Here is a 12,474-nt window from a genome sequence, read left to right as displayed (position 1 = left end):
AAGAGGCCTCAGACAACGATGGCCTCTCTCCCTTCCTATATATTATAATGGCGGAAACTTTAAGCAAAGCCTTGGAAAAACAAAGAAAAGAAAGAAATATCACTGGGCTCGGAATAGCAAGAGGAGTAAAGACCATTTAAACCACTCTCTTTTTGCTGATGACACTCTGTGATTGGGAGGGGCGTCTACAATAATTGAAAAAATATTCAAAAGAATATTGGATGACTTCCTACAGGTTTCAGGTGGGCTCTTAAACAACACAAAATGCAGAATATATGGATGGAATAACCCTCCCAGAATCATGTGAAGGATTTCACAAATCCTAGAAATCCCCATACAAGAAAAATGGACTCATTTCTTTTGTTTGGGACTCCCCATCTCAAAAGAAAACATGAAGGTATAAATATGGACCAAACAGATTGAAAATATGAAAAACAAAATCCAAAGCTGGGGAATGATGTGGCTAAACATTGCAGGAAGGGTGATATTAATCAAATCACTCCTAACAACACTTCCAATCTACTAATATGCAATAATCTTGGCTCCCACAAGTGCCCAAAAACAAATGGAGTTAATCCTAAGAGGATTTTTATGGTAGGGAGGGAAGCAAGAAAACAAAAAATTCAGTTTGGTTAGGTGGGAGAAAGTAGTATTACCATATGAACAAGGAGGCCTATCAATTCGGCTACTTGGCCTCATGAATGCTTCCCTGGGAATGAGAATAATATGGAGACTGATCAAAGGTAAAGAGCGTTGGTGGAAAAAAGAACTCGCCTCAAAATACATGGACAACACTAGGAAAAGTCTGTTGAATGGAAATATCCCATAAAGACAATGTAATCAAGTCTGGAAGTTAGTAAAAAAGACAATTCCTTTAATGAGAAATTATATTTCTAAAATCCCAGGCAATGGAAAAAAAATATCGATTTGGGAGTATAGAATCATGGGAAAAGAACCTCTAAAAACTCACTCAGAAATTGAAGGTATTCAAAAATGGATGAGAGGAAAAGGTCTAAATACTCTACACTCAATCTCCCTTTGGAATTAGAGAGAATGGCAAGAATCGTAAACCTTAACAATCCCTACAAATCTGGAAGTGTAATGGAGCAAATTAAGGCAGCTTCTTAAAGGGGCAGCACCCATAAACTACGATGAAGAAGATGACTTCCTTTGGGATCCAAGTGGTGGAAAATACATAGTCAAGACTGGATACAAAATCTTACGAGAACAAACAAATCAACAAGACCGGGGTTTCTGGAAGATAGTTTGGAAATATGAAAGTTTCCCTAAGATCAAAATGTTAACCTGGACACTCTTAAAAGGGAAGATATTAACTAGTGAAAACTTAAAAAAAAGGCTTCCAAGTTCCCTCAAGATGCCCAATGTGCTTGTAGGTAGAAGAAACCATACAACATTTATTTAAGGACTACATCTTCACCAAAGAGCACTGGAAACAACTCATACATCCTCTTGAAATCAATATAAATTTTGAAAAGCCTTTACCGGATTTTCTCCAAACCTTGGAGAAGGCTTATCCATACACAACAAAGAGCAAAGTTACAATACAGAGGATCTAGAAGTGCATCCCAGTAGTTCTTTGTTGGCAAATTTGGTTGACGAGAAGCAAGTGCATTTTCAAAAGCCAAACCCCAAGAATAGGGAAAACCCTCTAAAAAACATGGGGTTTAACTTCTGAAATCCTTAATGTTAAAGGAACAACATCAATAGACTACAACACTCTTCAACAAGAAGAGAAAGACTGGCTTAACAAAGCCATAATAAATAACAATGGTAAAAAAGGACAAAGGAGGAAAACTTCAGAACATAGCTGGAAAATGAGACAGAGTGAAGAAGAATTCGCAACCTGGAAAAAAAATTAGAGGAGACATTGTCTCTACTTTGATGGGGCTTCAAAATATAATCCTGGAAAGGCAGGGATAGGGGGAATTATTCTTGATTTAGATGCGAAAGAAAATGTTACATATTAATGGGGACTTGGAGAAGTCTCAAATAATAAGGCTGAAGCCTACAACCTGTTAATGGGAACAATAATAATAAAAAATAGAGTGATACAAGACCCCATTATAATAGGAGACTCAACCATAATAATAGAGGCAATGACCCATCACAAAATTCCCAACAATGAATTCATGAACAGAGTATACAGGAGAATCAGGAAGAATTTAGAAGGCTCAGGATATGTGATCTTCAGACATGTTTTGCGAACTCATAACCAACAAGCAGACTATTTCTCTAATCAAGCAGTGAAAAGAACTAAAGGGAGTGTTCAAGAAAATAAAGAGGAATATCACACCTCTGTCCCATAAGTTCCTCCAAAATATCACAAGCATGAATCCTGTAAAAAAAAAGGAACAATGAGCATTCCTAAAAGAAAAAAAAAAGGCAGAAAGATCTCAGCAAAAAGAATATCACTGCAAAAATAAGCAGAAGGTCACGAGAATTCAGAGGAAACATCATAGAAGATCAAAAAATCGCAATTGTTATGGCAGCAAGGATGATTGCGATCACGTTCATAAGAATCATGCAACAATCCATCCCATCAGTGAAATGCATCGAACAGTTCCCAGCTTCTACAAATACATTTGGAAATGCAACATCTCATGCAGCTCCAATCCCAGGAAAATTTGTTTGCTTCACTCGCCCCTCATCTCCCCTACCCTGCTCAAAGTGTCATCGCCTTCTCTAAATCCCATCTCGTCTTCTCCTCACTGCCCATGAACTCTTCATATCGTCTCCTCCTCCAAACTTCCAGCCATCTATGCTGTGAAATCCCACCAACCTCACTCCTCAACTAGTGATCACCTCTGCCTCTTTACTTCTTCCCCTTCAGCGCCTATCCTCCCTGTCTATCACACTCAGGAACACCAAGTTATAGTAAGCAGTAAAGATCAGAACAAAAGGCAAGCAGGCAGTAACAATAGAAGAAGGAATATTTTAGGCAACACAAGGCATAGGAAGCACAAAAACACAAGGAATGGCAAGCAACACAAGAGGAATAAGAAGAAAGCAAATCAAATCGAATTCAAACCCATTGAAAAGGTAGCAAGGAATGATGCATGCCCAGCATGCAAAGCCAACAAAATTATGATTAATCGACTACAAGAGTCACTGAAAGATATCAGATCTGAAATGAGAATGGAGTATAACTATCAGAAAAGGAACAAGGAAATGTAGAAAGAAGAGATCATGGCACTTAAAACTAAATGCAAGCACTTAGAGGAAGTAGTGACATACTTCAAAAACAATACCATGAGTCAAGAAGGTGAGAACTCTGTTAACTATGACAAGAAGAAACAAGCTTCTCAGGAGAAGTCAGTCTACAAGCCCTGAAAAATTATCAGAGAATCAATGTTATGTAAATTTGCTTCATTAGTAGGTCAATATGTTAGGTAGTACTCAAGAATAGTCATAAAAATATATGAAATTTTGAAAACATGCATAGGAGAAGGGATTGCGCTCCCATCTCAATGCTTAGTTTCCTTCTATGCTACAGTCGATTGTAGGAGCTTGCTCCACCACAACTGTTGGTAATATATCCACTATCCGATCTTGTTAAAAAAAAATATTAATATTAATAATATCAATATTGAAAATTATAATAATAAACTATATTAATATTACCAAAGAATTAAAATTATATGTATATTAATAAAGCATAGTCAATATTCCATCATATTCAACAAAAGTCAACCATAGGATTCAGTCATAGTCAACTATAGTGGATATGGTATCGTGGCAATCCATAATCAAAGGCAACATTCCGATACTCAAAATTGGCATAGAAATTATTAAAGTCATTAAAGTTGATAACTTTATATAATAAACTTAATACTTAATACTTAATATATAATTTTAATGTTACTATAATTTTAACTATTTAAATATTTGAATTTAATATAAATTTTAGAATATTTTTATAATTTATTAATATAACTTTAATATTACACTTGATATTGTTCAAAATTTGGATGTCATCACAATGTGTTGAAAAACAAATAATTATGTAATGTAATGAACAACAAACATCGTCACAACGTGATAAATGAAAAATGATATCACAATGTGAAAAACAACAAACATCATCATAATGTGATGAATAATAAACATCATCACAATGTGATGAACAACAAAAGTCAGTGCAATGTCATGAACACTGAAAGTTCTTGTAATGTGATGAATAATAAACATCATTGCAATGTGATGAACAATAATCATTATCACAATATAATGAGTAACAAAAAATGTTGCAATGTGTCAAACAACAAATGATGTCAATGTGATTAATAATAAATGTTGTTGCAATGTAATGAACAATAAACAATGTCACAATGTGATAAAAAACTAATGCCATTGCAATATGATGAAAAAAAAACAATGTTAGAATGTGATGAACAACAAATTTTGTCACAATCTTATGCACAACAAATGACATCATAATGTGATGAACGTCAAACGTCATCACAATTGGACAAACAAATGATGTTTCAATCCAATAAATAAAAGCATTGAGATCCATGGTATCCATGTTTAATGGAGTCAATCATGATCTTAACTTGGTTGATGAGTTCAAACATGATCAACCATAGTCATATATGGTAGATCATGGTCAATTACAGAGAAAGAGATGGCCATATGTTGTCAACATAGTCATAATGGACAACCATGTTCAACCAATGTCAAACATGGCCAAACCACTCTCAACAATGGTCAACATGGTTGACTATAGTTAACCATCATTAACCATGGCCGACATGGATAGGATGACCAACCATGGTCAACATGGATGTCACAATGTGATGAAAAACAAACATTATTGAAACATAATGAATAACAAATGTCCTCGAATTTGTGATGAAAATTTTAAAAAGTTGTAATGTGATGAACAAAAAATGTCATAGTAACATGACATACAATAAATGTCATCAAAATGTGATGAACAGTAAACAATGTCAGATTGTGGTGTAAAACAAACATCATCTAATGCCACATATTAGGTTCCTACACCAATAGGAGTCATAATTTTGAATGACTAAGGTTAAGCCTTGTAATATTGTACATACCTTTGCTTTCTACAAATGTTTTCCATATTATAAAAAATTAAAAAATATAAAGAGGGTATGTCCTAAAAGAAAAACCAAAGGACAAAAGAATAAGAGAAGGTAAAAAAAAATGAAGATACATGAACCCCAAAAGCAAAAAGACCATGAAAGTGTGCAAGTCCAAATGCCACTACTATTTACTTTATGCATAATAATGATTGTGTGCAACTTGTTATTTATGCAACAATCCATGGTAATCAAACTGTTTAATCTTGGTTATTCCATGATTTGAATTTTATGTTTATAGATTAGAGAATAAAATCTGACCAAACAGTTTAATCTTGACAAATCATAGTTAGGTAGAGAAAATAAAAGGAGCTCAGTTTAATCTGAGCCCTTGGATGATATAAGGTTAGAATTATATAGATTTACTTTTCAAAAGAAAAATAGATGAATAAGGATTTGCTAGCCTAAATGCACCCTAATAAATGAAGAAAATATGTTAGAGGTAAGAAATGGGTAAGTAGAAGAAAGGTTGATGAACTACAAAGTTACTTGGACCAAACAACATGCATCATGCTTAGATACATCTTTCAACATGTATGGTTAACTATGAAGGCAAAGACAAAGGTTTCCAAGTTCATATGATTAACTCCCCCTCATTCACTTTTCCCCGTTACTTACTAATTCCCTATCCATAAATATGTTCTAAGTACTTTTAACCCTACAAATCAAAGGGGCTCAGAGCATTTTTCTGACTTTTGGAGGGACCAGACCCTCAGCTTAATGACTTATGGACTCAAGTGCTAGAATCCCCTTCATAAACACATTTCACCTTCATAAACACATTCCCCTTTCATAAACACGTTCCCCCTTCATAAAAACCATTTCCCCTCGTGACCCTATGAAAACCCCCTTTCCTAAGGTTAAACACCTTTTTACCTAGGAAAAGTAATAAAACCCCCATATAAACCCTTTTCTTAAGGGTTAAACCCAATTTACCTAAGGAAAAGTAATATGCCCCCCCCATGTAAATCACTTTTCGCACAAAAAACCCACAAAAAAGCCTGTAATCCTAAGTTTAAATCTAAATGCGCAATTGCATACCTTTTACCCTTTTTACTTAGGAAAACTCACTCTGCCCACTCATTTCATATTAATTACTAACATTACTATATAACCCCTACAACCCTTGAACAGACGATTCATTAGGCTCTGAAAATGTCGGGTCGGGTTATTTTGCGCGAAGGGTTTGGTTAGGGTTTTTTACTGAACCCTGATGCTGCAGTAACCGCGTCGCCCTCCGTTTCCACCCGCTGCTACCGCTGTCACCGCCTACCTCTCCTCCGTTACACTACCTCTTTCGGTTTCGTAACTCCGCACAGGGGGGATTATACTGTGTCGTGACTTCCGTTTCTACCTATGACAGTTCATTTTTTACCCTGCACGGTCCGTTAACTGCAACCTGTCTTTTTCTCTGGGATTCTCTACTCCACAAGGTGTCCGCCGTCCCGAGGTGCAGCTGGCCATGAGGGATCTGGATGCCGTTGATTATTCTTCTGACCCGTTGGAAGGGGTCTCCATCTGGCGTACTCCATATGCCACCTCAGAAGGTATGTTCAATTCTGATTTCCCCGGAAATTACTTACAGTTTTCCTTCGTTGAACCGTCGAGGACTCAGCCTGTGGTCCTTCCGGATGAACCTCCTACCTGGCCAGCCCTCTCTACGCCCCCTCACTCTTCAGCAACCCTCGGTTTTGTCTCCGGTTGCCTAAACCCTAACCCTAGTTTAGATCTCCCGGAAGCTGGCTCTTTTTCTCGACCGCCGCATAACCCTTCTCTGCCTTCTTCCTCTGCTGGTCTCGTGGTCTCCCTTGGTCACTTCTCCAGAAGCTTCACTGCCGTACCCCCGCTCTCAGGCCCCCCTTTTGTTTCTAACTCCGGAATCCCTGCCTCTCATCAGATCTCGGCTCCTTTGAATGTTACCGCTCCGCCTTCTGGTCAACCTCAGAACCTTCCACCTCCGCGCGACCCTAAACGGAAATATAAGTGCTTCAAATCCATGGAGGACGATATTTTCCTCAAACTGGAAGAGGATATTCAGTGGGGAGAAGCGATGGACTTTGCATATCGGGTCTTGGTTGGTCGCATCAGGGGGCGCAGCTACACGGCGGCACAATTGAAGACCTGGGCAACTGAAGTTTGGGGGCATCATTTGGTGAACATCCCTCATGTGCAGACTTTCATGAGGGGATGGTTCGCACTGAGGTTTGCTCGTGCTGACCACACTAATTGGGTTTTGTCCTCGTATTGGCATTTTGAGCATGCCCCTGTGCTCCTTAAGAGATGGACACCTTTATTCGACCCTGAGACAGAGCAGATAGGTATTGGACCAGTTTGTATTAGGCTCCCAGGGTTACCTCTCGAATACTAGTCTGAAGATATATTCAATCGTATTGGTAATGCTCTTCGTACTTACATGGGATACGATAAATCCTATCATCAGACTGGCATGATGGCTTATGCCAGGATCCTCGTCAACATGGACACCAGGGGCGGGCTTTATGAGCACATTACTATTCAGTGGAGAGACTCAGTTCGCAGATAGATCATTAATTATGAGGGCATTCCCTATCGCTGTCGTAGGTTCCACAAAGTAGGGCATCTCTACAAGGACTGCCCTCTCCTCCGGAAAGTGCTAAGGAACGACAATGTAGTAGGGGTCGACCCTCCCCTGGACACCACCCCTATTCAACATCCTGTACAGCATCCAGAGCCTCAACTGCACGAACAGGACGATGGTGTCCCCCGGAACACTTCTGCGGCCGCTGATACTGCCACTGTCTCAGCTGCACCTCCTACAACAACAACATCTCCTCTGCAATCAGCGCCACAACAAGAGGACTCAGCAAACTCGGGTATGTCTTTATCTCCCCCCTCATTGATATCTCCTGCATCGGGCATATCACTTCTCCCTCCTTGCACTGATCCTCTATCCTCTTTATCATCTCCCGCTCCTCATATCTTTCACACTCACTCATCCCTCACTTGCTCCCTTCCTCTCCCTCCTCCGTTGGCCCCTCCTCCGTTGATCACATCGACCCTCGCATCCCTCTCCATTCGATCGTCTCAGACATCTCCTCGTTACTCGCTGCGATCCCGGTCGAGGGACAAGGGTCCTGACGTCGTAGGTCTCGACTCCGTGAGTGTTCCCTCCTCACTTAAGACCTCCCGTGGTCGACCCTCCCACATTACCAAAGCTAGGCACACTGCCGATGAAGAGGTCGCCCTCGGGCGACAACAAACTATCTTTAGGGCGCTTAGAGCAAGGGATGGCCCTCTTCCCCTCCCCTCATGAAGGTTCTATCTTTTAACTGTCGAGGGTTTGCTAGCTCAACCAAAAAACTAGCGCTCAGGAGGTTGCTTATTTCGACTCATCTGGACATTATTTTCCTGCAAGAAACCCTCTGCTTGGCTGATCCCCTTATTCATACCCTCTCCTCCTGGCTCCCTAACTGGACCTTCCATGCTCTGGATGCGTCCGGGCGATCTGGTGGATTGGCTATTGGGGTCTCCAACAGGGCTGTGGATATTCGGAATTTCTGGGGAGGTAGGGGTTTCATTGGCCTAGACATTTTTGTTCACTCTATTGAAAGGGATATTCGCATCATCAACTTCTACGGCCCTTGCACTGACCGCGCCAACTACTGGAGATCCCTACTGGAAACTGGACTTCTACAAGCTGATAACATCATATTGGGAGGGGACTTGAATTTTTCCCTGGGCTTCTGCGAATCATGGGGGCATATGGCACAGGTCGACACCCTCTCCGATACCCTCTCCACCTTATTAGAGGATCATCACTGGGTGGACATTCCATCTGCTCGTTTACAATACACCTGGTCAAATAATAGGAGTGGGGATCAGAGTTTGGCCAGGAGGCTCGACCGTTTCCTTATTAAGGAGACCCTGTATAACAGCCTCCCCAGATTCCGCCAATGGGTTGGATCCGGTGGCATATCCGACCACAGGCCTATCTTCCTGGAGGCAGAAGACCTTAATCACAAAATCAAGAGCCCTTTCAAATTTAATGCAGCTTGGCTACAGGACCCCTCGTATATTCAGTTGGTCCAAAATTACTGGCAGAACAATCCCATCAGGGAAGATGAGGAACTCTCTGCGGGTTTTGTTAGAAAGCTTACTGAACTCAAGCAGATCACCAAAACTTGGGCACACCAAAAGCGAATCCAAGATAATCACATTCTGAAAGAGGCAGAACAGGTCATTGCTGAGTTTGAGGATACATCATCTGGGACTTTCCCCACACAGGAGAGCAAGGAACTGTATACCACTCTCATCGCAAAACGCTCCCAAATACTGAAAGAACGAGAAGAAAGTTGGAGGCTAAGGAGCAGGGCTATTTGGCTCTCTGAGGGAGACAATAACACTAAGTTTTATCACAAATTCGCCAATGGACGCAAAGCCATCAACACTATTTGGGAATTAAAGGATGATCGTGGCCACACTGTTTCATCTCAACAAAACCTGGCCAGACTGGCCACTGAGCACTTTAGAGGTATATATACCGCTCCTGGAGACATCAATATTTTCAAGATCATGAGAGTAGCAGAACTCTTTCCCAGATATGTTGAACAAGAAAAGTCGGATGAGCTTTAGAGGGAGGTATCCATGGAGGAACTGGAAGCTACAATAAAATGGTTTAAAAAAGATAAGAGCCCTGGCCCAGATGGGTGGACCATAGAATTCTACATCGCTTTCTTCGACATCTTGGGAAATGACCTTCTGAAGATTGTGGAAGATAGTAGGAGGAGAGGAAGGATATCCTCTGCTATCAAATCCACCTTCATTGCCCTTATTCCCAAATCCGATGCCCCGACCTCCTTCGCTGACTTCCGCCCCATCTCACTTTGCAATTGCCTCTACAAAATCATTGCTAAGATTATCGCCAACCGCCTCAAACCCATCCTCTCGCATCACATATCCTTCGAACAATTCGCTTTCTTACATCAAAGACAGATCCATGAAGCCATCGCCACTGCTCAAGAACTCATGCACTCCCTGCAGATCAAAAAACAGAAAGGAATGATTCTTAAAGTGGATCTCTCTAAGGCATTTGACAGAACAAACTGGCTGTATTTAAGGCTGCTGCTAACTCATCTTGGTTTCCCCTATGGTTTCATTAAATGGACGATGAGCTGTATCACCGATGTATCTTACAGTGTATTGCTCAATGGGGAAGCTACCTCCTTCTTCACATCAGAGAGAGGACTTAGACAAGGATGTCCTCTCTCACCTCTGCTGTTCTTGCTGATCATGGAAGGATTAAGCAGAATTATCTCATCCGCCAGAGATAGGCATCAATTGACTGGCATCAAAATTGTGGACAATTTCTTCCTCACGCACCTGTTATTCGTTGATGACATCTTGATTTTCTTAAATGGCAGCATTGGGGACTCCACTTCGCTTCAAAATTCCTTTCTCCTATTTCAGCAAGCCACTGGAATGAAGATCAATGAAAATAAATCCACGATCACCACGGTTGGCTGCTCCATTCATGAATCTGCCTTTGCCTCACAGCGCTTTCCCTTTGTCTTTTTGAATCTGAAGGATGGAATAAAGTACCTCGGCTTTAGACTAAAACCATCTGGCTACAAAATTGCTGACTTGTTATGGCTAATAGCAAAAGTGGAAAAGAGGCTACAGGTATGGTACCATCGATACCTCTCACGTGCAGGCAGATTAGTAGTCATCAAAGCTATCATTGAAGCCACACCAGTCTATTGGATGGCCCTAGCCTGGATTCCAAAAGGAATTTTGAACAGGCTCCAAAGTATTTGCTGCAGATTCCTTTGGAAAGGACAACAGCAGGGGAGACTTTTCACTTGGGTAAAATGGGATACCATTGCCAAGCCCAAGCGATGGGGTGGTTGGGGAATCAAGAAGTTGGATCTCTTCTCCAAGGCTCTGGCTGCTAAGCTCGGATGGCGTCTACTTACCTCAGATGGTCTCTGGTCTCAAGTCGCATATGCTAAATACATCAAACCACAGACCGTTTTGGATTGGATCTGTACATAGCATGGCACCAATCACCAAATTTCCAATATCTGGAAAGCAGTCATCGGCACCTTACCTCTGCTGCGAGATGGTATCACTTGGCGCATAAAGGAAGGTAATGTCGTTCGCATCGGGCTGGACCCATGGGTTGGATGTGGAAATGCCCATAGGTTATCTGCTGATCTTATTAGATACCTCCATGACAGAGGGATTACTCACATTAAACATATTGGAGATCATGCAAATTCCTCTTTCCTTCAGCAAGCTTGGTTATCCACCCAAGCTTTAGAATTGCCTGCACAGTGGATAAACGAATGGTCGGAGTATACAATCGCACTATCTCAAGCACACATCAGGCTCACTGATGGACCAGACAAGATCATTTGGGCGTTCACCAAGCATGGTGTCTACACACCAAAGCTTGGATATCTAAGGCTCATGGAACCTTATAGACCCCCAGATTTACTACCCACCTGGAAAGCGCTCTGGAAGCTTAAGTCAGCCCCCCGGACGATATTGTTGATGTGGAACATCCTATTTGATAAAATTCCTACCAGCACCAACCTCATGAAGAGGTCCTTCTATGGACCCTTTCGCTGTCACTTATGTCATAACGCAGAAGAAAGCACCGACCATTTGTTTCTATTCTGCAGCTCTTCTATTCAATTCTGGAAATCTCTTACCTCACAGATCCCTGTTTTGAAAGAATGGCATGGTAACAACCTCTTTGAAGCTTGGAATGCCTGGTGCCATAATCACTCTGGGAAAGCTATTAACCTGCCTCTGCTGGCTTGCTGGGCCACTTGGATCGCGCAGAATCAGTCAATCTTTAACCTTAAAGCCCCTCACTGGCCTTCTATAATCCTCCACACGGTTGCTGATTATAATATGCTTCCTGAAGAGGATCCCCCTGCCCCGCCTCGCATCATCAAACCTGTTCCCATCGACATATCAATACCTTGGGCTTTTTTTGATGGCTCAGCCCAAGAAGCGGGTTGTGGGGGTGGTGCTATCCTCCATCTCAACGAGAGGCATTGTTTCAAGTTACAAATCAATCTTCGTAGAGGCACAAATAACTATGCTGAACTGTGCACGGCCAAACATATCATCCACTTTGCTATCCATAAACAATGCAGACACCTACAACTATTTGGAGACTCTAAAATTGTTTGCAATTGGCTGAATGATGCATCCCATTGTCATGCATTTTCTTTGAGGCACATACTTGATGAAGCAAAGAGATTGACTGCAGCCTTTGAATCTTTTGTTTTCCATCATGTTTACAGGGAACAAAACACCGTCGCCGACCAGCTCTCCAAAGAGGCCGCGCATAGAGAAG

At 41.3% G+C, this 12,474-nt stretch overlaps 1 protein-coding gene across 1 annotated transcript; it reads left to right on the top strand.

Annotated features, from left to right (window-relative positions):
- Window positions 1-8,414: 8,414 nt before the first annotated feature.
- Window positions 8,415-9,737, top strand: LOC149202963 (uncharacterized). The gene has a single exon (XM_089401739.1). It carries the CDS (start codon window positions 8,415-8,417, stop codon window positions 9,735-9,737), a length of 1,323 nt encoding a protein of 440 aa, XP_089257865.1.
- Window positions 9,738-12,474: the final 2,737 nt, after the last annotated feature.

Source organism: Pinus tabuliformis, chromosome 2_1, assembly GCF_031772625.1.
Source record: "Pinus tabuliformis cultivar Carrire ecotype Pingquan chromosome 2_1, CPIR1, whole genome shotgun sequence".
In the NCBI taxonomy this organism is placed as follows: domain Eukaryota; kingdom Viridiplantae; phylum Streptophyta; class Pinopsida; order Pinales; family Pinaceae; genus Pinus; species Pinus tabuliformis.
The sequence above is the reverse complement of the archived record's forward strand: the minus strand, read 5'-3'. Positions and strand labels throughout refer to the sequence as shown.

Excerpts from the sequence above, each read along its gene's own strand:
- LOC149202963 (XM_089401739.1), top strand. The coding sequence starts at position 8,415 with ATGAAGGTTCTATCTTTTAACTGTCGAGGGTTTGCTAGCTCAACCAAA.